Below are 27,511 nucleotides of genomic sequence, written 5' to 3'. Positions count from 1 at the left end.
AATATGTATGAAAATAAATAAAACTAGGGTTGATAAACAATGTTCATGTGAAACACAGAAGTAAAGATTTACCTCCTTTAGCTCATGTTCAGTTTGAGGGAGTTTTGCCTCTATATCTCCAATTGCAGCTTTCCTTTCTTTGAGAGTCTCAGAAGCTGCCATTAGAGCTTCTTTGGCTTTACCTAATTGAGACACTGCAGTATTATGACGACTGAGATAGATATCAAGTTCTGATTGAGCTACATCCATCTTTGAACGTGCTTCATTTACTGATTTGCTGAAGTCCATAAGTTCTTTCTCTCGACTCTGTTAAAATATGATAGGCCCCACTTAATCTGAAATACGTGTTTTCAAACCTAAACCAAAGTGGAAACCATGCATTTTAAATTTAACTTCATAGATTATGTAAGCACAATATATAGAAATAACTCTCATAAGTGAATGGACTAACAGTTTTTGCCCAGTTGTGAATGTTTATGGTATATAAAGTCTTTCCCCAACTGATTTAATAACAGCTTAATGAGGTAGCTGCTGCTGCTGCTAAGTCGCCTCTGTGTTGACCCCATACACGGCAGCCTGCCAGGCTCCTCCGTCCCTGGGATTCTCCAGGCAAGAATACTGGAGTGGGTTGCCATTTCCTTCTATCTCAATTTAGAGACTAAAATGACAAAAAATCATGACCACCCACATACACACCCACACCACTGTAGAATATATGTTCAAAGTACTATCCTGAATGTTTTGTATGTATTAATTCCTTAACCCAACAATCCTACGATCATCATTATGCCCATTTTGAGGAAACTGAGGTCAGAGTTTAAATAACTTGTTCAAAGTCATGCACTCACTCGTAAGTAGCAGAGCCTGTTTTTAGCTCCAAAGATACCTAGATATGAGTCCTGGCTTTGTCACTAACCTAGGATGCCAAGGCACATGGGATTACTTGATATACATGAGATGAGCAAATGTGAAAAACTCATCTTATTCTATTAGGAAAGTGACTGTATGATACTTAGCTACTTTATCCCATAGGCATCTTACTTACAAACTCTTATAGATGATATTAGAACATGTCCATATTTCAAAACAGAATCAATTTATATTAGTCTGTCGAGAAACCCCGAAACACTTCACTGAGGTATAATTTACAAAGATCTTATATTTAACTGACTTAAGCAACCAAGAATTAACACAAGAGCCATAGCTTTAAAACTATTACACAAGAGCTACAAAAGTAAAGAAGGGAAATGTCAACCTATGGTTAGTGTGGTCCCAAGCATATACAGGTAGTAACCAATTAAATTACCAAGAAAATAATTTAAGAGAAAAATGTGATGATTAAATCAACATTAACAGAGAATAGCACATAAAGCAAAGTATCTGATATGCATTTTCTTCTACCACTTTAAGTTCTCATTCTCAGTTAACATCTTTTTAAAATGAGAAAGCAGAAAACAAAAAAAGCATAGTCTAGGTTGACTATTTTTGGGGATGTTAGATAAAAGCCCAAACTTTTCATTCTAACAGTTCATTTTTTACTATTACTATAAAAACAATCTTTAAGATAGGAGGAAAAAAAGCCATCAAAATAAACACCAACTGATAAAGAAATCTTACTTCTTTTTCTTTTTGAAGGTCTTGTGTTTCCTGTTTAAGGCTATCCATAACTTCCTTTAATTTTTCTTCTTCTTTTTCTTTTTCTTTCTCAAGGGCATTGCTTTTAGTTGTTGTCTCCCTTATGATATTCTCACTCTTGGTAGGTATACTTTTAAATTCTTCAACCTAAGATTATAAAACAAATTAAAAAGTTACTAGGAACATGTACCTTTAGGCTATCCAATACCATTAATATTTGACTTATTTAAAAGCATTTCTCAAGATCTTCTAGATCTTTGCAGTTTTCATTTTAATTAGGTTTGAACCAGCTAGCTTTAGCAAGTATACTTCCTTAACCATATGCTGCAATTTCTATATTCTCAGTCTAATTCATAGAATTAAGATAATTCTATGAATTCTTGATTCCTTACAAAAGACAATTCTCCTTGGCTGGGCATTATATCTTTCTTCCTTCTGCTCTAACTTTATGCTGTGATTAACCTCCTTCACCTACAACATGGTCTGAGTACATGGAATTCCTTAAAGTACCCTTCGTGGTACATTACAACTTACCACATATTACCTTTACGTCCCCTGTTGCTGCTGCTGCTAAGTCACTTCAGTCGTGTCCGACTCTGTGTGACCCCACAGACGGCAGCCCACCAGGCTCCCCCGTCCCTGGGATTCTCCAGGCAAAGACACTGGAGTGGGTTGCCATTTCCTTCTCCAATGCATGAAAGTGAAAAGTAAAAGGGAAGTTGCTCAGTCGTGTCCGACTCTTTGCGACCCCATGGACTGCAGCCCACCAGGCTCCTCCGTCCATGGGATTTTCCAGGCAAGAGTACTGGAGTGGGGTGCCATCACCTTCTCCGTTACACCCCCTAGTCTCTCTCAAATCCTAAGATCTTTCCCAACTTTACCCTTTCAGAATCACCACATGGGACTAATTTATTCCATTAATACCTTTCAGTAATAATCACTCTTTCACAGTTGGTGTCCAAAGGCTAATAACTGTACTTAAATCACATGTGGCTTACTCTGTCCAATTTAGGGGTTACTATGACATCCATTGGTATTTTGTTTATTCTGGTTATCTATAACAGGAGAAATTAAACACTTCCCAAAATGTTCTCCTGCAAACACTGACTCATATAAAAAGTGCTACTACTGTACACACAAAGTATTTTGTGAATAAATGCATTTGCTTATAAGGTAAAGCAGAGCCTATAAGTACCATGTAAATACATGGTACACAACTTTTTTGAGGGGAAGGGCTTTCAGTGTTGCCTCTATTAATACCTGATTAAACTGTGAATATATTTGAAATGCTCCAAATTAATTATTAGTCTGGGTCCCAGCAAATTAGGCATTCTGGTCTAAAGTTCATCATCTTTTAAAACTTCAAACTAGCTAATCAACCCCTTGCTATAAATTATGGCTTCCTCTCCCCTCCTTTCTAAGGGGAAACTTCTGCTGATATTCTTAACTTGATTTCTGTAGACAAAGGTACTACTTTTAAAAGTCTACGATATGTAGCCAAAAACCTCTTTTTAAACCATATATTCTAGGAAGATTATTTTGTCACCAAAATAGGATTACCGATTTGGTAAATAATTCTCCAACAATATATATCAGATACATAAGCTCTAAAACTCAAAGTCAATGGATGCAGGATTTCCATAGTGGGTGAGGGGGAGAATTAGGTTCAGAGATAAATCCTGAAGCATTTAACATTCAGAATTCCAGTTCATTCTCTAAGGGGCAAGAACATTCATGAAAAATAACAAAAACTACATCAGACATGAAATACTAAGAATTTCCCCCACATAACCTACCTTTTCTTTATCTTTTTGAAGTTGTTTCTCTAGTTTTTTGGCTTTACTTGTAGCATGTTTCAATTTTTCCCTAACTTGAACATCTTCCAAATCTAGTTTTGTAAATTTTTCTTTGTTCTCCTCAATAAATTTTGTAATTTTATTCAGCTTCCTAGCAAAGTAAGAAAATCATCAGTCACTATTTTGGATATTCAGGTATTTTAAAGCGACTTTGTATACCTTGCCTGAAACACTATGTAAATGTACCAAGTTCTTATAAAGTAGGATCCTAATACTACCTGCTTCAAGCTAACCCTCCTCTCCATCCATATTTGAAGAAGTTGTTAAAATGTGTGGTTATGAGTTATTTTGTCCTTCAAAGCTAGATTGGAAATAGTGACTATGATGTCTAGGAATATAAAAATTTGACCATTAAAAAAAACAATAGGCAAAACTCATTTTAAAGAATACAAAAAAAGAAAACTGAATAGGTAAGGGATCCTGGTATCACTGAAGATTGCCATGAAAAAAGTAATGATAAAACTTTAAGACAACTAACCTGTCAGGTTAAATGCCCATTTTTGCAATGATGTTTTGTATTATTGGGTTCTGCCACTAGGGGGTAGCATCCTCCATTATTTAAGACCAGAGTTGGGCACTCAAACCTGTGATAATCATCAACTGGATGAAAGGCAATTCAGTTTTTTGGTTGCAAAAAGAAACCATTTATAATATTTTATATGCTGGCAAATATATTGCCTTCATATGCTTGTATTAAGTTTATATATAGACACACACACATACATGTAATAAAATAATCTACTTTTAGTACTTTCCAAAAGATTATTACTTCTCTACATCTTTTACAGCTTTATTCTTAGCTTTCATTTCATTTGACAGTATATTGCTTTTCTCATTAATTTCTTTGGTATCTTCATTTATTTTTTCCTTTTGAGTCTCCATTTCAGCAATTCGTTTCTGCAAATCATAACTAGAGAGAGAGAAAAAGCTATCAGAGATCCAACTAGAGAGAGAGAAAAAGCTATCAGAGATCCTAAAGTACCATTTCTAAAACTCTCAAACTATTTTAAGTAAAATCAGCAGTTTCTAAAGTATCTAGGTCTTTGAAGGGGGAAGGAAGAAACCAACCCAGGGTCAAAGCAATTAGGAACAAAATAGGTTCCATATAACACAATTAGATCTGCTATCAAACGAATTAAAAAGAATTTATAAGTAAAACTATTAAGTATTAAGCATAGTGATATTTGTGAACCCAACTTCAAGTAGGATAGTTAAAAATTAACTTCACTACTATGCCAAAAAACTCTAATAAATTCATCACAACCACTTGCAGAATTTTTTTTTTTTACTTCAGTCTTCACATTTCTCTAATACAGGAAAAGAGAACAGATTAGATTTTAGTGTCAGAAACTAATACAAAAGTTGATAAATTAAGGTACTTACATGTAATACTGACAAACATGATTCTTTTTTCTAAATATTTCATTTTCCAAGGTAAGAAATTCAATGGCTATGTTTTTCTCTCCTTCTAAGGCATCCTTTTCCTTTTCTACCATCTTAACTCTGTTTAACTACAAAAGTTAAAAGGATAGAAATTGTTCATATTAAGTGTATTGAACAATCTGAATTTAAAATATGCCAACATTAGATAAAAACAAACTACATTCATAAACATTGTTTCTCTGAAATGTTAATAAGGAAAACATAAAACTTAGCTTAAACAATTATGGTCTATCATAACTTGAATTATCTGGCTTAGTATAATCTGTTAATCAATAAATGAAACATTCTGGTTTACAAAAGTCTATGGAAGATTCACCTTCTCTCCTCTGTGTTCATTTAATATTTCAACTCTCCGACACAAGACTTTAATAGGTTCATTTAGTCGTCCAGAACCAATTATATCTTCTAAATATTCAAGCATACCCTCATCGTGTTCAGTCTGGCCTTTTGGTTTCATCATAGCAATTTGTTCAACTTCACCCTTTAAAAAAAGTAGTATTTCACACTCACTGTATATGTTTGGCTACATCAGCCTCAAGTAAGAACTAGAAACAAGTCAAATAACAAATCCAACATTAATTAGAACTAAATGATATAAATCAGTAGCATAAAGAGATTTAGTAAGATGCAAATAGGAATTCCCTGATGGATCAGTGGTGAAGAAGCCTCCTGCCAGAGATATGAGTTTGATCCCTGGTCTGGGAAGATCCCACATTCCTCGGAGCAACTAAGTCCGTATGCCGCCAACTACTGAGCCTGTGCTCCAGAGACCAGCTTTGCAACAAGAGAACCTACTGCAATGAGAAGCCTGCAAAACACTAGAGTAGCTCCCATTTGCTGCAACTAGGGAAAGCCTGTGCAAAGCAACAAAGACCCAGCACAGCCAGAAATAAATACATAAATAAAATTATATAAAAATGCCAAGTAAAGATGTTCTAACTTTCTAAACAAACAAACAAGCCATTAAATGAAAAAGGAAATACTATTTTCTCTCATGGTAATAACAGGAAAAGGCCAACTGACTGCAACTAAATGTCTTGGTACATAAAACTTTTGCTTGCAATTATTATTATAACAACTTTTAAACTATACTTAAAATCTAAGATTAACATTATATATTTGCATTTATGCAGTTCAGTTACAAAGAGAAAAGAAAAAAGTACAGTCAGTAACTTTCAAGGCTGACTGAAAGGCAGCCATTTAGCTTGATGGGGGAGAAAATTTTGTCTGAATATGCTCAGGCAAAACGCTACTTTACTTCACACCAGTAGCCCGCCTGTACTCTTTATTACAACAGAAGAAAAGGGACAGACAAGTAGAAAAATAAAAACATACCCCTTTATTTCTGCAAAACAGCACAGACTGAGAAAATTTTTTTAAAAAGGGGCATATATTCTTTCTCAATTTAAATATCTACAGTATTTATAAATGAAACTTAAAAATCTGGGTTAAAACTTGCTAATGACAAAGCATCGTATTACCAAAATCTTCAATATAATTATATACAGTAGAAAAAAACTGAAGATCAAACAAGAAAGGATAAAACAGCTCCTTTAAAAATCTACTTATTAGGGACTTCCCTGGTGGTCCACTGGTTAGGGCTCCAAGCTTCTATTGCAGGGGGCACTGGTCTGATCTCCAGTTGGAGATCTAAGACTGCATAACGGAGGGGTGGGGGTGGGGGTGGGGGTGGAAATCTACTCATTAAAAATCAAAATTAAAAAAAATTTTATAGATGACCACTTTTCTGTACTTTTGACAACAGCACATGATTATAAAACACAAGGTGAAATGTTATCCTAAGAGCCTATCATTGTTTAGATTTCTCTGTAACCTTGGGTATGTATGAATTAGATTTAGCTAAATATTAGTGTTTAAACTAAAACATGTAGACATTTATATAAAATATTTTGTTCTGCTTTCAATTATCAGTTCTTTCCAAATATTTTAGGCAAGCTTTAGGTTTTATACAGAACTTAAGCCTGGAAGAGTATCTAAAGCTTTGGATCACAACAGGTGAGACTCTAGCCATTGTACAAGCCAAGACTTATTCAGTTGTTATCTAAACAGGTTTATCAACAGCAACATTGCTGACATTTTGGGCTGAATACTTTGTTGTGGGGAGCTATGCTGGGTATCATAAGATGTTTAATAACATCTCTGACCCTACCCACTAGATGCCAGCTGCATGAGGCCTTCCCCAGTTGTTAACAGCCTCAACTGTCTCCAGACAATGCTAAATGTACTGGGGGAGAGAGAAAGCAACAACTACCCCCAGCTGAGAATCACTAACCTGGAAGTAGTCAGTTTAACTCTTTTATGTCTGTGTTTATAATCCAAATATCTGACACCAAATAGTCAACATTCTAATTTGATTTGAATAGCTGAACACTTACTATAAGATAAATGAAAATTCATGCCAAGAGAACTTACGTACCTGAGTCAAATCACATAAGGTATTATTTAGGTATACATTTTCCAGATAACCAGAAGCTATGATTTGGTGTAACAACAATAAAAAATATTTCTAAAGGCATTATACTTTTCAGCCAAACTATTTACTGAAGTGATGGAATACTAGTATTAGGAGACTGCCTAGCTTCAAACAAAGCATAGTGGTTGCTTGTTTTTGGTCACTTGTTCCTCCCTTTCCAGTTAAAATGAAAGATATATAGCTCGTATTTCTTTTCATTCTAACAAGGCTGCCCAGCAGAAAAAACATTTTCAAGTGAAAGAAAAGGACATTTATGAATCAACATTTCCATCTCAAGTCCCATATAACACTGTTTTCATTTGTTATATGAGATCTATTAAAAAATGGGTATTATCAATTAACACTACTGAATCAACAGGTCATTAGAACATTTAGGCCTCTGCCTGTCATGTGACTATTAGGACTGTTGTGGTATTTCAATGACAACCTGAGACCTTTCTTGTGGTTCTGTTCCTTGATGTTCTCTGACTGCCTTACCACCCGCTACTATTTGTTTTCTTCCTTATCTTTCCAATTTGTGTCATTTCATGTATAATCTAAGGGCTGACAGTCTATCCTTAGAGGACCACTCATTTCAGAAAACGTACCTATCCCACGTGAAATTACAAAGTAGTTTTAATTTAAAGCAATAACCTCAATACATTTTAGAAATAATTTAAAGCCTGAATTTAAAGTCACCTTGAAAGCTCCAAATCACAAACAGTGGTAATATGGTAGACAAAAACCCAAACAAACAAGTTTCAAGTTGCTATAAAGCTAGCATCTGAAGCCAACAAGTTTTATAGTCCTCCTCAATGTTATTTCTGACTTCCATAACTTAAGTAAACTAAACAAGGTTTTAAACACATTTCTTCACTGTTGTTTACTACTAACTTCCTATGTTTTAATTTATATTTACACTATATCAGAGATATTAAGCAACTGTGGAAAATACCATTTATGGTTTTTAAAAGCAACATAAAAATAGCATGCATATGTCAAGAGGATATTTATAATATCCAAGACCTAAACCTTAACTTATTGAACTGGGCAGAAAACCAAGATATTGTGACTCATTTACAGCATGCCTCAATAATCTAATTTAGAACAATACAGCTTAAAAATCTAGGAGGAATAAATAGGTACTATGCTTTATCTTTATTGAAACAGAATCCAAATTTTACCAAGCACTGAATCACAGAAAACTCAAATATAGTACATATATAATAAAACTTTTCCTAATAAGGAAGGCCTTAAGATTTAAGGTAAATATGGGTGTTTGCATAAAAATTAATGGTCCAGATTTACTAGTTGAAATTTTGCCTTGGTTATATTTTTATTTTCTCCATTTTCTACTTTACTGTTAAGTTATTGTTTTTATGCTATTCTAATAAATAAAATTCTAATAACTTCTTCTGATATAGCACAGTCTTATTTCTACAGATAAAAAAGATCAGAATTCAAGTAAGCTTATATGTTAATGCCAAGCAGGGAAGAAGTATACTGGAAAGAAAAAATGAACAGGTAACTCAGATCTTGGTTAATCCAATCTCCAAATTACTAAATAAGAAAAAAAAAAATCTTAGTTATTTTTAAATTTTAGTTTAGATTTTAAAATATGAAGACAAAAAGCATATTAAGTTGAAAACGGTGACAAATGAGCTACTGTGAAATCTTTCAGCTAAAAAAAACTCAATTTGTTCACACCAAGAATTATGACAATGGGAAAACAGCTCTCAAACAAGGTATAAACAGGGAAATGTACAAAAATGTACAAAGTACAACGGCCAATTATAATCTAACACTTTTAGAAAGCATGTATAAGGACAAGAAATAGACTTCTACCATCTTTGGATCATTTATAGTATCTCAGTTTAGTCACTCATTAGGAACTCATTAAAACAGCCAACGATGAAATTTTAAATGATTTCAAATACTAGAAATGCCTACTTGAAGAACCTACTATACCATTATAAATACTATAAAAAATTTATCCTAATGGACTTCTAAATTTCAGTGCTTTTTAGTCTAAAAAATAAGTTTCCACTTTAGCTGAATTTCTATCACTTAGCCTGTTAATCACTACCACTGGCCAAAGAGCCTACATTTTATTCAGAGCAATCACTTATGTCTTAGAAGATGATATTCTCATGGTCCCAAGCTCCCAGTCTCCCAAACTAGTTAATTTTTAAGATAAATGTTATTTAGTGGGAGATAAGGTAATAAAAATTGTATTCTTACTTACCTTCAAATCCTTTAAATTTCTAGGGCAGGAATCTAAGATTTTGATAAGGAACTAAATAAAAATCCATAGAAACCACTGCCACTTTCCCTCAAATTTTAAAATAATTCTATCTAGTCCAGTCCCTGTTTCTTCTTCCTAACAGGTGAGCTCCTAAGAGTCTTATCTGTAAATTTCATCAAATGGAATTCAATTTGTTAATGTGGAAAGTTTACCTTGATATTAAAAATGATTTTAACAATGTAACTGTTAAGATGATTAAAAACAAGTTGACATTATGAGGATAAAGGGCTTAAGCATCCTGGACACTTTAGAAGCACAAACTGAATATAAAATTTACAATTTAAAAACTCCTGTTATCTCTTTGGGATGTTACTTTATTTAATTCCCTTTATTCACAGAATTATGTAGAAAGGCTATACCAAGGAAAAAAATTCACAAGGGTTAAAATGCAATCTATTTTGATGAGTCTACATACAGGTGTAAAACTTTGATTATTTTAGGGTGATAGTAAATATACAGCAAATAATAAGATAAACACAACAGTAAGTTCCTGCAAAATGGTATCATTATCAAATTTAGTTTTCTAATGGGGAGTAACTTTTTAATCCATAATTAACCAAATCAAATCCCAGAACAGTTAAATTTGATTAAAAAAACACACACAGCTTTAACCCCACATTTATGTAAATTCAAATCTCATTTAGAAATATATCTGCTAATGATTTCCCAACATCCATTTTAAATTAAGTTTGGGTTATAGAAGTATACAAATGAACTGGTAGCAAGATACTAACATAAGTCACCCCAGAATTATATTTATTTACTTTCCACATACATTATGTATAAATAACTTTAATTTTTTAAAAAACTGTAAAATATAGGCTAAAATGGAAATAGCGACTAACATTTTATAAGTTTCTTACTGGGAACACTCAGCCACACTAATACAAGTTTCTCAAACCAAAATCCAGTTTAAAACCAGTAGTCCAGGACACTAAAGAATATCAGCAGCTATTTCTACATCACAATAGTTTTCCTCTTAAGCCATGCTTTTATGCTAAAAACTTTTTTGAAAGGTACAACTTAGAGAAGATAAGGGATTTTCTTACCAAGCAAATCTGGTAGAAAATATCTTTACTCAAATAAAGCACAGAGTTTCTTATAAAAATCAACACCAAGTACTTAATGTTATACCTCCTTAAAAAGACTTTAACAGTATGATACCTAAGAATGAAATATCACTTTCTAATTTTCCAGTAGTAGTGGTTCAGTAGGCCATTTGAACCAAAACAAAGAGCTTGTATAAGCTTTTAATTGACCATTCTAAATGTTTAAAAAAATAAAAAATTAAATCAGAGAAGTCTGTCAAATACCAAGTATCCAGAGTGGTTTTCTTCCCCCACCTTTTTTGGAGTATATTATATTAGTAGAGATTACAAATAAGAACAAAAGTAAAAGAATTATTATTAAAAGATAACAAATCTTATTTAAAATGTTATCGTAAAGAGAAATACAAACAGAAATGATAGTTGCTATGTCCCTGTCACGCTAAAGCAGCACAATAATATTGGTGTTTAATATTTATTTTACTACGCCAATATTTACGTGCTGCTACAGCGGAACAAGTATGTCAGTCCATCCAAACAAAATGAGCATATGATCATGAAAATACAGTTTTGAATGAATTTCCTTAAATTTCTAGAGCAGCAAATAATGATTCGCATCTTGACTGTAGTATGTAAACCATGATGTGCTGCTACAGTACTTTAAGGTCTCAAAAATACAGGATTCATCCAATAGGAAAAACCTCTTTACACTTTTACTAAAAGAAAAAAGAGAGAGAACCTCTGATGTCTTAATAAACGTACCTGTAAGATTAAAAATCTATTATGGTCCAAGTCAATTCCATGACTTCGAAGAAGAATTCCAACATCCTTAAATGTAGTCTTTTTCCCACTTACGTGATAAACAGAAGTATTATCTCTGTAGGCCGTTCTGGATACATAGAAGTTACTGTTAGGAATGACTTCATAATCATCCCCTTCCTGTTTTGAGGAAAAACAAAACCAGAAAACAATTGCTGGTATTAAGTCATAAGTTTGCTTCAAATTTCACTCAATTCATATTGAAACCAATTCTATGGATTAAGAACTTTAACTGGATATGCACAAAAGCTGACAATAGTTCTTAGAATTAATTATCTTAGCAAAGAATAGAAATAATTTTCTATTTCTAAGGAGTTCTTGGACTCCTTCCTCACAGATCACAAAAACCAAAAAGTCAAACCAACTACATCTTCAAGCCTAAAAACATACTTAACTGAGAAAAGAACTGATGGGAAACAAGATTCCCACTGTATCCAAAACAAACTCACCCAAAATATTAAACCACCTTGATAGAGTACATTAGTTCATTAAAAAAAGCTGCAAGGGATGATTCAAGGAAAAAGGGAGGGGATGGTAGTGCGGTGATACAGATTAATTTTTGGGGGGTGGTGGTGGTGAAAAATAAGCCATCAATTAAAGGTAAAAAGAACTGCAAAGAACTGACAACTATATTCCCCTGTTTTTTAATCAAACAAAAAGAAATGAAGGGCAAATCTGCTTTAACATTAAAACTTGCTTTCCTTTAAAAACTATGTCATTTTGAAACCATGACTTTTAAACTTCACACAAATCAAGTGTAATTAATAAGCTAAAAAATCAAATCTGATTTACTGGGTATCTACTTTCCAACCCAAACTGTATAACAGAAAGGCACTAAGAAACAAAATTAAAATTTATACCACCACGTAGATTTATTTAAAGCTCTTTACATTAAAGTTAAAAACAAGACTTAGAGGCCAAATCACATCCTCATTTCGTTATGTAATTAGTTTTCTACATTTTTAGGTTCCAGCCAGTTTTGAACTAGGAATTCCCAAACAGAAGAGAAAAAACCCCAGTATCAACAAAGCCATGTAAATAACCCAAATAGGCATTTTATGTCTGTCTCCTTTTAGAGAAAAAAAAAAAAAAAAAAAGTTAGCTTATCCTTCTGCTGTTTTAAAAGGGTAGCTGATACGAAAGCAAAGTTCTTTCATATCACACATACAGATTCCTACTAACTTTAACGTGAATTGAAATAACGGAGATGGTAAAATTAGTCAACTTACATTTTCAAGTTTAGGTAACTTATCTGAAAGCAATGAAAACGTAACTTTATAAAAACAAATCCAAAATTTATAATAAAAGAATGCAAAATTGGCACTCAAGATACTAGAACTGCTCAAAAGGTATTATTATGAGCTACTTATAATTCATTTCCCTAACTAAATTTTAATATTTTAAGTTTAACCGCCACCATCACACCTCAAAAAGAAAATATGATCACGGAGGCAATGAAATCAGTATTGGTTCTGCTTTAACCATATACTAATTTTTACAAGCTAATTTAAGCCCAAAATAATAAAATGTGTAATGCACTGAAATTCTGTCTTCCTTACTTGGAAGATGCAAATAACTAAACAAAATCCCTTACCTTATCAATTATCTTTTGAAAATGAACAGCTACAGTGCAACTCTGAATATCCTTATGTTCATCAGAATTGTGTATTAGAACTGAGAGTTTTTTAGATCTTATTTTTTGTGCTCGATAGCCAAACACAAAAAGCATAGAATCAATAACATTGGATTTGCCACTGCCATTTGGCCCAATAATACAGGAAAATCGCTGCATAAAAAGAACAGGAAAAAAAAAAAGTTAAAAAGGTTATACTACTGATTTCAATTTAAAATGATTTAACTTCCAGCAAAACTACAAGTATTTAAAAAGCTTTTGCAGCTAGAAGATAGTTTTCATAGATCATGTCTTGTATGTTACAAGTTTCAACACTTTAAATAAGATCATGTTCTAATTTTGACTCAGACTTTTTACAAAATTCATTCTTACAGTTAAAAAGAAAATATTCTTTTCAAACATAAAACCCAAATTCTATTCAGTGAGGAGAACTTTATAAAGAAAGGTACCAAAAGATAATCAGATAAACAAAAGCCAATTTCAGTAGTTAAAAGCATAGAAACTACACCATGTATTTCTCAATTAGGATATACAATAACTACAAAACTGAAACAGTTTGTAATAAAGATGCATTACCTTACAACAGCTATTTAAAAATGGTCAAATACCTTATGGAAAGGTCCCAGAATTTTTTCCCCAGCGTAAGATTTGAAGTTCTGGTTTACAATATGAGTTATCATAAGACGAGGAGCTCCAGGTTCATTGGTCATTGCAGGAGGTGGGGGAGGAGGGATGCTATTCAAAATCTCTTCTAAACTTCTATTATCAATTTCCTCACTTGGAGTTTCTAAGTCAGTCAAAGGAAAGGAAAAAAAGGGGGAGAGGGGAAGCCTGCATCAGTGCAATTTGTTAGCCTGCTAATCTTTGGAGATGTCATTTATGAAACCTAGGAATCTCTATTTTTCACTCAAATACAGTATTATCTTACATTCACAAAGGGTAACAGTCTTTAGGCTTTGTCTTATGACAAAAGAAAATTTTTGAAAGAGATGCCATCAGTCACAAAATTCTATAGAAATATACCTTTTAGGAGTCAATACACTACATCGTAATGCAAATCTGGAAAATCCACAATCACTTGAGTCCCTGCCTAAACAGGTGGTCAAATCCTACAGCTCTAGATTCAACTCTCAGTATCTGTTAAGCATCTGGAACCCTAACTTTGGACACTGGCGAGCTCCCGTGACAGTTACAGGGGTTTCATGTCACTCAATTCCTGGACTCACAAAACCCACGGCGAGTGCGGGCGTAGGTGCAAATTATCTTCTCTTTGCAATTTAAGATCACCGAGGTGAAGTTGTACGATCAAGCAACTTTTCATCATATTAACAAATAGTCACGCTGACACTGAAAAAAGTCCACTCTGGCTGACCGTGTCGATTTCCGCGGAAACATAAGACAATGAACAGAAGTTCAGAATTTTAGCTATTTACTAGCCCCCATCCCTCCAGCACCGTTAACCGAAATTTCACACTGTCGAATCTGTGAAAATCGCTTTCTTGACCTTCGGGTGTCAACCCCGCAGCCCTTTTCGTCCGCGCCCTGGAATACCAACCGTCCCGGGTTGGGTGCCGGGTCTCCACGCGCTTGCCCTCGGCGTCGCGAAGGGCCACTCACCTGCGGTGGCCAGCGCCTGGCTCCTCGCGCGGCCGGGCGGCGGATCCGGCTCCGCGTCGCTGCTGGTGCCGTCCGGGGACCGCGGCGGCCCTTCCTCTCTGCGATGGGCAGTGGAGGGCTGGGTGCCTTTACGGGGCATGGTCGCTGGAGCCGAGGGAAAGCCGGGAGCAAGTCAACCCGCGGGCGGCCGGCCGTGCCGTCAAGTTCCCCGCCGGCCCGCCACCCGTCCCACTCGGGTAAAACTTTGTCCACCCGTTTTCTAGGGCTCCGTTTAAAAACCCCGCGCAACGCCAGCGAGTCCTCGGGAAAGAAGGCACAAAAAACTCAAGTGCCAGGAAGGCGGGATTCGCTCTCTCAAGTTCTAAGCAAGTTCCTAGACGTGCTTTGCGGAGCCAGCAAAGAGAGCAACTGCTTAGGTTCTTTTTATTTTTTTAATGTCCCCCTCCTCCGCCCACAGTGTAAATGTGTGAGAATACTGTAACGTCATTTCTAAACGAAGTTATATCCCGCACGCCGACATTTACGGACATTCCCACACTCTCGGGGCTGGGGATCAAAGCGCACAGACTCTTGTCTCCGAGTCCGTACTAGCTTTAGGTTTGAGGGGTTCTCAACTCTTGGCAGAACAGTCGGGAACGAAGAGGCGGTTCGCCGCCCACCTTCCTCTCCCCGCCATAGCCCTTGGCGCGGCTGGCGGCTCGGGGGCTTTGAGGTCTCCTTCTACTCGCCGGCCGGGGACCGGCGGCTGGGGTCGACCGCTCGCGATTTTCAAATCGGAAGCCGGCAGCGCCAACTCCGCTTCCATCACCTTGGGGTGGCAGGGGTTTGTCCCTGAGGTCCGCGGCGAATCCCGCTGGACAATAAACTACGAAAGGCCACCAGTAAGGGCTCAGAGCTAGTGGTTAGTCCCTCGGGAGAAGAGAAACGGGTAGCGGGCCGGGACAGGGGGCGACGCCGTAGTCCGACCAAGATTTCTAAGAAAAGGTCCGCGAGGGCTGAGAGGGCCCCCAGCCCCGCGGCCCCAATCCCACCATCGACGCTTAAGTAGCTCAGAGAAGTGGCGCCCGGGAGAAGCGCGCGGGAGCTTCGACCGCCGGGGAGCGACTGAGGGGGGAGGGGTGACAGCGAGCGAAATCTCCCCGAGGCAGCCTCAGCCTAGACTTCGGCTGCTCCAGCTCAAGGCCTCTTTCCAGGCGCCTGCGGACCGAGCAGGAAGTGAGAGTGTGACAACCGATCAGGAAAAGACGTACTTTACCTGCAGGATAGTCCACTCAGACCGAGGCTGGAAACGGTTGTATAGGCCCCCCGGTTCCTACCGGTGTTTCGGCTCCGGGTCCTTCACTCGAAAATGGCGCCTAAAATACAAACTCGAACGGAAATTCGTTACAAACGCGCGCAATGCTTTCTGGGAACCACTAATTTGAAAAAAATGCGGCGATTATCGCCATCTTCTGATACCTTACGCGCATGCGCGAACTCCTGGCGGGACCCAAGCTGCAGGGAACGTTTTCTACTAGGTGAAAAAAGCGAAACAATGTTTTCCGTAGCCCTACGGCAATAGCACTCTTATAAATTTTTTTTTTTTAAACTTGCGAATTTTGAGAAAGATAAGTGGAATTCGCCCTACAGTTTAAGTCAAGGATCAGTCGTCCAATAACGTCCCCTTAGAAGAGGGCGTGCCCACTGCGGGGCGGGGTCTCAGGCCCGCTCGGGTGACGCTCTGAGGGGAAGTATCGCGCGAAGAGGGAGTCAGCTTAGCTCTGAGAAGTCGCTATGGTGACAGGGCGGTCCGCTGCTTCTTGGTAACTGGTCTCAGTTCTGTGAGAAAGATCGACCCCTCTTTCCTGGAACTTAAGGTAAGTCTGTTTACTTCCAAGCGAGAGTTGAGGAAAGGATTTGGAAGTTGTGGCCTTTACTGGATTCACCTTCCCTGCTTTGACAGTGTGTGCGGCGTGGAGCATCGGTTATTTCCCGTCTCACTGGGCGCTCTGGACTTAGCTTTTGGGATGCGAAGGAGGAAGCCCTGAATTTGGAGGGAGCAGAGGGGCAACACGGAGGAGAGAAGATCTGGATTGGTGAATGATCGTGTAGGGAATAGCAAATAATGATTTCGAGTTATTGGTATTAGGTCATTAATGTCACTAGTGAAAAGGGGTTTTGAGTTTTTAAAATCATTCGACTGGAAGACTCTGTAATGGAAGAAACGATTTGCTGGTGTCGTCTGGTTATGGGGAAATTATTGATCAGCAGATATTTCTTAAGTAGCTTCTGTATACACTGCACTCTCGGGCATAATCAGGATTATTGAGCAAGTATTCCTGTTCCCAGATAATTTAGTTTTGTTAATGGATTTTTAACTAAGAGTTTGTGGATCTGGTAGTAGGTGATTGGGGTTCAGAGAAGTTCATACTACTTCTCCACTACCCCAGCCCCCACCCGCCCCCGGAATTGAGTACAGAATTCTGTGTGCTTGTGAATTTTTCTGGGGAGTTAGTTTTTCCAGGACTTTGATCAGATTCTTAAACTTGGTCCTATCCCATCGCACTGTTAACCATTAATTGATCTGAATACGTCCAACAAACATTTATTCAGAGACTCTTAAGTACTTGACTGAGAACTGGGAACCTCTTTTATTCCCCCTTTTAACTTTTGCATACTTAGGACTTGGCATACTGAGGCCCCAATAAATCTTTATTGAGTGAATTTACATTGTCATTCTAAGTAAGAAAGTATGATTCTTCCCCTGAGGAGCATCATGTTAAGGTTCAGTGATTCTCAAGAGTTGAAGGTGTGGAAGACACTCCCCTCAAGTGTAAGAATTCCGTGAGGTTGAGAGACTAAAGTGATTTGAATAAACATTGACTCAGTATTGTAATACACTTTTTTTATTTGTAGTTGAAAAAAATTATTTTCATAAGACAAACTACAGACAGTAAAGCTCAATGAAAAATTTGGTTGGTAGCTGTACCAGAACATGTACATCAGTTCTGTTTGAAATCATGTGGAATCTTTTGGATTTTCAAGTCAAACACTACTAAACCCAAGTTGGAGAGATATTAACCCTGAAAAAAAGCAAAGACTAGACCAAATTGAGTAATGTATATGGGAGACAGAGCACCATGTAGGAGAAGGATGTAACAGATAACAGAATCCCAAGTCTCATCATTTTTTTAAAGCTACCTACTTAGACAATGTACTCAGTTTGTCAAACTCTGTTTATTATGAAACCAGCATATAATACCTACCGCATAGGATTGTTTATGATTGTTCATCTAACATACACACTGCATGCATTTGATATTGCTGTGTTTATAACATAGACCTTGTTAGGGTATATGCTAAGGTTGAATAATGGGATGTCAAGTTAGAAGAAGGTTAGTTTGTGAAGAGTCTTGAAAACCAGGTCAAGGATATTAGATTGATAAATCTTCAAAATATTAGAAAAATTTTGAGCTATGGAGTGACTTGGTTAAAAAAAGTTAACAGTTATGTGGGATGTGTGAAAAGAGAAAGAGACTGAGATCAAGCATGGCTTAGATTGTTACTGTCCACTTTTCCATGTAGGAGGTAAGAGGTGCCTATGCAGTAGAATGGTAAAATCTGGACACATTTAACAGTTAATAGTCTGAGCTCTTAAAGTTAGATAGTATTCTTTGTGAATCTCTGAATTAGTGATGAGGGGATAAGAAAGATAAGTCAGAAATAAATCTTAGTTTTACTACCTTTGATGGTTGTTGTAAATAATGTTTGGTCTTAGTGACTGATCAGAAATGTAATTTCAGAAAGTCAATAAAGTGACCAATAGCTTTAGATTTAGTTGAACCTAACCACAAATACTTTTTAAACAGAATAAATACTTTTTAAACAGGCTTAACTCAGATTGATAATGTAGAACAGACATTGATAACCAACAGCTATAGTGGAGACAAATCTAGAGTGAAAGTAGGACACTCAGAATAAGTGAAGAAGTGATCTGAGAAGAGATTAGGGTCACGAGAGGTAGACTTACTCCCTCTTGATTGATCCTTACTAGTACTTTGCATAAAAAGGAGCTGGTTCTGTTGGGATGGACTCAAGTTAAAACCACCTTGGAAAGTATAACCAAGTCTCATCTTTCTGGTCCAAAATCATCTACTAACAGCCATTATCTATAATTTCAGGCAGTTCGAGAAGAGAACCCTACTTTTTGTATTTTAAAAAGTTGTACCCCATGGGAATAAATAAGTTCAAGGGGAAAAATTGGAATAGAATTAAAATTAACATCTGCAGTTCTTTAAGTGCATAGTTAAATTTTGTCATCATATAATAATATGTGACAGAAGACCGAATCCAAATTGTCTTGAGGAAAAAAAATAGCTTCCGTAAGCAAGAAGTTAGGTGAGTATAACTGGATTCCATATTCAAAGAAAGAACTAGGACTGTGTTTCTTTGCTCTGCTTTATGTTCCCATGTCTTGGCATTATTCTCAGACCTCACATAGTGGCCTCTAACACCACCATGCTCTCCCCTTGGTGTGGTAAGATAGTTATAGTAACTCTTGCCTTGAATCTAAACTTGAAGACCTGGAAAGTTAAAGAGAGTTTTTCTTCCCTATCTTTTACTTGAATAAAAGTTTCCTTCGGAAAGCTCTAATTGACTTAAGCCTAGGTCTCATGCTGACTCCACTTAAGCCATATGGGCTAAGAGGGAGTAAGTGGTATTCCAAGAAGAAATTCTTTGTAGCTCAGAACAGAGTGAATATATGAAGGGTGATGAAACACCCTTTCTAACTCAATGAAACTAAGCCATGCCCGTGGGGCCACCCAAGACGGGCGGGTCATGGTGGAGAGTCTGACAGAATGTGATCCACTGGAGAAGGGAATGCCAAACCACTTCAGTATTCTTGCCTTGAGAACCCCATGAACAGTATGAAAAGGCAAAATGATAGGATACTGAAAGAGGAACTCCCCAGGTCAGTAGGTGTCCAATATGCTACTGGAGATCAGTGGAGAAATAACTCCAGAAAGAATGAAGGGATGGAGCCAAAGCAAAAACAGTACCCAGTTGTGGATGTGAGTGGTGATAGAAGCAAGGTCCAATGCTGTAAAGAGCAATATTGCATAGGAGCCTGGAATGTCAGGTCCATGAATCAAGGCAAGTTGGAAGTGGTCAAACAAGAGATGGCAAGAGCGAGTGTCGACATTCTAGGAATCAGCAAACTAAAATGGACTGAAATGGGTGAATTTAACTCAGATGACCATTATATCTACTCCTGTGGGCAGGAATACCTCAGAAGAAATGGAGTAGCCATCATGGTCAACAAAAGAGTCCAAAATGCAGTACTTGGATGCAATCTTAAAAACGACAGAATGATCTGTGTTCGTTTCCAAGGCAAACCATTCAGTATCACAGTAATCCAAGTCTATGCCCCAACCAGTAATGCTGAAGAAGCTGAAGTTGAACGGTTCTATGAAGACTTACAAGACCTTTTAGAACTAACACCAAAAAAGATGTCCTTTTCATTATAGGGGACTGGAATGCAAAAGTAGGAAGTCAAGAAACACGTGGAGTAACAGGCAAGTTTGGCCTTGGAATACAGAATGAAGCAGGACAAAGACTAATAGAGTTTTGCCAAGAAAATATACTGGTAATAGCAAACACCGTCTTCGAACAACACAAGAAAAGACTCTACACATGGACAGATGGTCAACACTGAAATCAGATTGATTATATTCTTTGCAGCCAAAGATGGAGAAGCTCTATACAGTCAACAAAAACAAGACCAGGTGCTGACTGTGGCTCAGATCATGAACTCCTTATTGCCAAATTCAGACTTAAAGAAAGTAGGGAAAACCACTAGACCATTTTGGTATGACCTAAATCAAATCCCTTATGATTATACAGTGGAAGTGAGAAATAGATTTAAGGGACTAGATCTGATAGAGTGCTTGATAAACTATGGACTGAGGTTCGTGACATTGTACAGGAGACAGGGATCAAGACCATCCCCATAGAAAAGAAATGCAAAAAAGCAAAATGGCTGTCTGGGGAGGCCTTACAAATAGCTGTGAAAAGAAGAGAAGTGAAAAGCAAAGGAGAAAAGGAAAGATAAATATCTGAATGTAGAGTTCCAAAGAATAGCAAGAAGAGATAAGAAAGCGTTCTTCAGCAATCAATGCAAAGAAATAGAGGAAAACAACAGAATGGGAAAGACTAGAGATCTCTTCAAGAAAATTAGAGATACCAAGGGAACATTGCATGCAAAGATGGGCTCAATAAAGGACAGAAATGGTATGGACCTAACAGAAGCAGAAGATATTAAGAAGAGATGGCAATAATCCACAGAAGAACTGTACAAAAAAGATCTTCTCGACCAAGATAATCACGATGGTGTGATCACTCACCTAGAGCCAGACATCCTGCAATGTGAAGTCACGTGGGCCTTAGAAAGCATCACTATGAACAAAGCTAGTGGAGGTGATGGAATTCCAGTTGAGCTATTTCAAATCGTGAAAGATGATGCTGTGAAAGTGCTGCACTCAATATGCCAGCAAATTTGGGAAACTCATCAGTGGCCACAGGACTGGAAAAGGTCAGTTTTCATTCCAATCTCTAAGAAAGACAATGCCAAAGAATGCTCAAACTACCGCACAATTGCACTCATCTCACACGCTAGTAAAGTAATGCTCAAAATTCTCCAAGCCAGGCTTCAGCAATATGTGAACTGTGAACTTCCAGATGTTCAAGCTGGTTTTAGAAAAGGCAGAGGAACCAGAGATCAAATTGCCAACATCCACTGGATCATGGAAAAAGCAAGAGAGTTCCAGAAAAACATCTATTTCTGTTTTATTGACTATGCCAAAGCCTTTGACTGTGTGGATCACAATCAACTGTGGAAAATTCTTCAAGAGATGGGAATACCAGACCACCTGACCTGCCTCTTGAGAAATTTGTATGCAGGTCAGGAAGCAACAGTTAGAACTGGACATGGAACAACAGACTGGTTCCAAATAGGAAAAGGAGTACGTCAAGGCTGTATATTGTCACTCTGCTTATTTAACTTATGCATGCAGAGTACATCATGAGAAACACTGGGCTGGAAGAAGCACAAGCTAGAATCAAGATTGCCGGGAGAAATATCAATAACCTCTGATATGCAGATGACACCACCCTTATGGCAGAAAGTGAAGAGGAACTAAAAAGCTGCTTGATGAAAGTGAAAGAGGAGAGTGAAAAAGTTGGCTTAAAGCTCAACATTCAGAAAACGAAGATCATGGCATCTGGTCCCATCACTTCATGGCAAATAGATGGGGAAACAGTGGAAACAGTGTCAGACTTTATTTCTTTGGGCTCCAAAATCAGTGCAGATGGGGACTGCAGCCATGAAATTAAAAGGCGCTTACTCCTTAGAAGGAAAGTTTTGACCAACCTAGATAGCGTATTGAAAAGCAGAGACATTACTTTGCCAACAAAGGTTCGTCTAGTCAAGGCTATGGTTTTTCCAGTGGTCATGTGTGGATGTGAGAGTTGGACTGTGAAGAAAGCTGAGCACTGAAGAATTGATGCTTTTGAACTGTGGTGTTGGAGAAGACTCTTGAGAGTCCCTTGGACTGCAAGGAGATCCAACCAGTCCATTCTGAAGGAGATCAGCCCTGGGATTTCTTTGGAAGGAATGATGCTAAAGCTGAAACTGCAGTACTTTGGCCACCTTATGCGAAGAGTTGACTCATTGGAAAAGACTGTGATGCTGGGAGGGATTGAGGGCAGGAGGAGAAGGGGACGACAGAGGATGAGATGGCTGGATGGCATCACTGACTCGATGGACTTGAGTCTGAGTGAACTCTGGGAGTTTGTGATGGACAGGGAGGCCTGGCGTGCTGCAATTCAGGGGGTCGCAAAGAGTCGGACATGACTGAGTGACTGAACTGAACTGAATGAAACACCAGTTTTCACTACAAATAGCAAATAGTTAAGTTCTTCCTATGTTTCAGGCAATCTACTGGACATTTGTAAGATATCTTCCCCCCCCCCAATCTCATGTCTACTCTATCTCATTTAACATCATAACCAACCTGTGAGGTAGGTATTATTAGCCTCATTTTGTATATAGAAAAAAACAAAGTACAGTGTTTGGAAGATCACGGAGTGAAGGTTTCAGTAAGAAGTGTGTCAAATGCAGTAGAAATTGCAAAGAGAATGGAAATAGTGAATCTTATGTAAAATAACATTTATTTTTTTTTAATGCAGAAATGCTTAAAGAAAAAAGCAAAACTAAGCCATGAACATATCATTCAGATATTCCTATGTTAAAACTATAAATGTATGGATAAAATATTATGAACTTGATAACTTCAAACAGTATAGAATAGTATGAAATGAGGATTAAAAGCTTCCCTTTTCTCACCAGTGTCTCTACCCTTACAAAGCCTCCATTAAGTGTCTTGCACATCTTTTGAGAAAAACATTTTAGTATCGACTAACTTGAGTATATATCTCCTCCCCTCGTATTTTTTTTTATCACAAAAGAGATTGAGTTACATAATACTGCTGTATAGTTTATTTTTGTAATTTAAGATATTATAGACATCTTTTTGTATCAATACATATAGATTCATCTCATTTTTTAAATAGCTGTACAGCATTCTAGTTTGTCAGTTGAATGTGATTTTTTCTCAGCTAGTTGAATTAAAAGGATGAATTAAAGATGACTGCTTATTTTTAATTTTGTGAGTCACATGGTTTATTGGCTCAAAGTTATTCGGCCATCCTGGATTATAAATATAACCAATATGAATAAGATTAAAGTATAGCTAGCTCTACTTAGAGCTAGAATTGCAAGGAAATGTGAATACCACTCCTTATACATACCTGGGAAGCCCCAATACATACACTTCAAATACATACAAGAGTTGGAATAGGGTGGGGGTTGGAGGTCTTTAGTAATTGAACTATACTGCCAAGCCTGTTCCCATTGTTTATTAGGTGTTTGAATCGGTCCCTGGAAATGGTTCATCTTCCTCTGCCTTCCCTGTTATATAAGAGATCCCAGCTCTAGTCTACATGTGGTTCTATGATGGAACCAATCTGAGTAAAGATCTGCTTCTCTTTCACTCCTGTCTTTACTGGAAAAGAGACTGAAGAGTCTAATCAGAGGTATCAATTTAGAAAACTGTTGATAAGAATTGTACTTTTAAAAACAGAGCCTTGGGTAATCGTCAGCAAACCATTAATTTCAACTGTTACTATCAATACCCATGGGTTAGCTAGTGTGCAAATGACCCAAACAGAACCTGTTGGAAACAAAGTTGTGATCTAATGCTTGCATTTGTTATCTGTCCTTCATATTCTTATTCACTTCTGAGGCTCTCTGCTATGTTTTATCTATATGTATATTCTTGTTGACAAGTCATACCTTCTCTCTTTCCCTCCTAAAATTTTTCTCATTTTCTTAGTGCTTTTACCTTTTAGTTTTCTTTCTTAAATCTAATTTTCTTTCTTTTTTTTTTTTTGTAAACTATCTTGCCTTTTAAAAGTGTACCATTCAGTGGCATTATATACATTTATATTGTTGTACTACTTTCACCTCCATCCATCCACAGGACTCTTTTCCTCTTGCAGAACTGAATCTCTATCCTCATTTCCCCTTCCTGCCAGGTAATCACCATTCTACTTTTTGTATCTCTGTATTTGACTGCTTTAGGTATTTCATATAAGGGGAGTTACATAGTATCTGCCCTTTTATGACTGCTTTCATTTAGCATAATATTAAGTCTAATTCTTAACATTAATTCTTAATTCTATTCCACATTAAAAACACATGTATCTGGAATATGAGTGTATAATCTCTGATGAATATTTAAATTTCTGGGTTTTGATAGTACTATATAGAATTCTGTAATAAACAAGCTTGTACAGTTTGTATATGTCTCTTGGTATACATTTACAGGTACTGCTGCTGCTTCTGCTAAGTCGACTCAGTCGTGTCTGACTCTGTGCGACCCCATAGACGGCAGCCCACCAGGCTCCCCCGTCCCTGGGATTCTCCAGGCAAGAACACTGGAGTGGGTTGCCATTTCCTTCTCCAATGCATGAAAGTGAAAAGTGAAAGTGAAGTTGCTCAGTCGTGTCCGACCCTCAGCGAGCCCATGGACTGCATGCAGTCTTCCAGGCTCCTCCATCCATGTACTGATACATGACAAAATCCTATGACTAGAAATTCTTCTCAGGGTAAATTCCTTTTATATACCTACTTCAAATCAGTATCTTCTAACTCAAAATATGGCATAGATGTGTTAGATTGGCAAAACCTAGGTGATTTGCCTGTGTCCTAGCTATAAGGATGGCTACAGAGGAAATAATTTTTTATTTGTAAGGTAGGAGATTCCCCAGAGCTGGAGAAGGAAATCAAAAGTATTGAGGGGTGGGGCAAAAAAATAATCAATAACCATTATTACCAATTTCTGTTCTTCACTAATGTATGTGACTATGTTTCTGTATGTCAGTGCTGAGTTCTGGGTGTTTTGTATTTGGTCACTTTGACAACAGGAAATGGCATCCAGTTTTTTTCATTTTCATTTCTTTAATTAAAATTAAGGCTGTGCCTTGTTTCATGGTTTTGATTGCCCACTGACCATCCTTATTTATGTTTTTGTGAACTGTCAGTCTACAAATGGAAGTGCTCCATTATCAGTGTCCTTGATCAGATGACTTCTTGGGACCATGCTGTCTTAGTTATCTTCTGTTTCTGTTGTATTGCCAATTGATCCCTGTCCACTGGTTTCTTCTCCTTTGCCCCAAAACAGACTTCTTACATGGTATGTAAGAAGAAAAACAGAGAGGCTAGTGTGACTGGAGCAGTTTGAGTGAAAAGAGAGGAAACAGGAGATGAGGTCAGAGAAATCATGTGTCTATTAGGACTCTGGAGAAAGAAGAGTTAATATTGAAGCCTGTAGTCTTAGAGCTGGAAATTCGGGCAGAGTTACATGTGCTTCTAGCAAGACTTCCCTTTTCTCTCTTACGGAACTTTTCCTCAGCACCACAAACCTCCTAAGAAAACCATTCCAGGAAGAAGGCAATTTAAACCGATTATCCGCTTTCCTTTATTCGACCATGGGGACTATTTGATCATTCATTACATCCCTGTTTACCTCAGTTTCCACATTCAAGACTATTAATCCCCTGCATTAGTTCACTATTAAGTTTAACTATTGATGACACTAACTTAAACATGATAAAACTTTATTTTCTATCACTTAAAGTTTAGATAGGACTGGTAGGACTTGCTATAAGGTCAAGAATCTTGGTTCCTTCTGTTTTATTGCTGCATTATATATGTCTTGATGCATGGCAGGGAGCATGTTATTATTTCCCAAGTTTTTATTTGCCAATTATATTGATTTATATTGCTTTTATAAGAGGTAATTCATTCATTTTTCATATTGTCACTGTGGGTAACCATTACTGTTGGGTAGTGTTAATCTGTTGCCCCCACCACAAGATATAAATCCCAGATTGGGCCATGAGGTTGATGATTTTGTAATATCCCCATTGGGTTTAAGAATTGTTGATGTCCTATGTGGCTCCACCCAGTTTTGAGGGCAGTTAAGAAAACATAATCTTTATTTTGTATGGCTAGGAATGCAGCAAAAATTTAGATTCTTCTACCACAGAGGCAGGGAAGAATGAAGAAGGACAGCTGGCTCTTTTTTTCCATTTCCCACCATCTGTCCTAAACTTAGCTCTTCCCCATCTAAATCCTACCACTCAACCTTTTGGAACTCACAGTATGTCACTGACCAAATCTATGTTCTCAGTGTTTTGGAGTAAACGTTATAGTTTTGTCTTTTAACTTCTTAGTCTAATTTAAATCTGGTTGTTTCCTAAGGAAACTACTTTCCTCTTGGCTGTTTCAGATGGATGCAGTTTTGCATTTCAAACCTCCATGTGTCAAAGGACCTTGTTTCTCCTTAGGGTTCTGCACAATTGATTGTGTTTCTCTTTCCTCTTGTCCCTTTGAGACAAGTCTTACGAGATCAAACCATACTCTTCTTTGCCTTTTTGCAAACATCTACAGATCTCTTTGCTGTTTTTTCTTCATTCAATGAATAGTATTTTAGCATCTGGGTACTGTGTCTATCTCCACCACTATTCTTGTCATTATTTGCAGTGATTTAACATCCCCAAATCAAGACCTTGGCCACCCACTTTGACAGTCTTTACCTACCTCATCATTAACAATATCTATACTTTCCCAAAATCTGTTTTAAGTATCTTATTGTCTGTCTCCACTTGTTTTTCTCTAGCTTACTTCCTCTAGAATCTTAATGCTGACAGTTCTTCAGACTTCAGTAGGACTTCTAGGCTGTTGAAGCTACCACCTGTTCAAGTTCTGCTGGGTAGTCCCATCCCATGGCTTTGAATGTAACCTTTGTGCTGATAACCCTCAAACTGAGGTCTCAATGATATCTCCAGCTGTGCCCTCTCTCTTAACTCCAGACTTGTATATCTAATTTCTCCTTGAATTCGTCATTCAGATATCTAAAGTCACCTTAAAGTTAGCCAACCCAAAACAGAAATTTTATATCCCTTCCAACCTGTTCCTCCATTCAGTTCAGTTCAGTCACTCAGTTGTGTCGGACTCTTTGGGACCCCATGAACCGCAGCATGCCAGGCCTCCCTGTCCATCACTGACTCCTGGAGTCTACC

General features: G+C 37.3%; 2 protein-coding genes across 15 annotated transcripts in view; one reads left to right on the top strand and one right to left on the bottom strand.

Moving 5' to 3' along the window:
• The window catches only part of SMC4 (structural maintenance of chromosomes 4), a 34,231-nt gene extending 18,054 nt beyond the window's left edge, over window positions 1–16,177 (bottom strand). The window contains exons 1-11 of one of the 6 annotated variants that reach the window (XM_086392463.1): window positions 16,078–16,177; window positions 14,828–14,971; window positions 13,819–13,997; window positions 13,172–13,363; window positions 11,521–11,697; window positions 5,251–5,415; window positions 4,875–5,002; window positions 4,215–4,401; window positions 3,432–3,582; window positions 1,618–1,782; window positions 73–306 (exon numbers count right to left, since the gene is read on the bottom strand). In XM_086392463.1, coding sequence (XP_086248589.1) covers window positions 73–306; window positions 1,618–1,782; window positions 3,432–3,582; window positions 4,215–4,216 — 552 coding nt within the window. In that variant the 5' untranslated portion in view covers window positions 4,217–4,401; window positions 4,875–5,002; window positions 5,251–5,415; ... (3 more) ...; window positions 14,828–14,971; window positions 16,078–16,177. The remainder of the gene's footprint in view (window positions 1–72; window positions 307–1,617; window positions 1,783–3,431; window positions 3,583–4,214; window positions 4,402–4,874; window positions 5,003–5,250; window positions 5,416–11,520; window positions 11,698–13,171; window positions 13,364–13,818; window positions 13,998–14,827; window positions 14,972–16,077) is intronic. The other 5 variants (XM_086392434.1, XM_086392454.1, XM_086392423.1 and 2 more) reach the window with 5 other exon arrangements.
• A 39-nt stretch (window positions 16,178–16,216) lies between these two features.
• Window positions 16,217–27,511, top strand: part of IFT80 (intraflagellar transport 80) — a 131,698-nt gene continuing 120,403 nt past the window's right edge. For 7 of the 9 annotated variants that reach the window (XR_015160985.1, XR_015160984.1, XM_086392507.1 and 4 more), the window contains exon 1: window positions 16,217–16,683. The gene's annotated coding sequence lies outside the window, so the exon portion shown is untranslated. Of the gene's footprint in view, window positions 16,684–24,752; window positions 25,034–27,511 lie in introns of all 9 variants that reach the window. The other 2 variants (XM_086392486.1, XM_086392527.1) reach the window with 2 other exon arrangements.

This window comes from Bos grunniens, chromosome 1 (genome assembly GCF_055505025.1).
Source record: "Bos grunniens cultivar Pamir isolate PY7600 chromosome 1, Bosgru_T2T1.0, whole genome shotgun sequence".
Classification (NCBI taxonomy): Eukaryota; Metazoa; Chordata; class Mammalia; order Artiodactyla; family Bovidae; genus Bos; species Bos grunniens.
The sequence above is the reverse complement of the archived record's forward strand: the minus strand, read 5'-3'. Positions and strand labels throughout refer to the sequence as shown.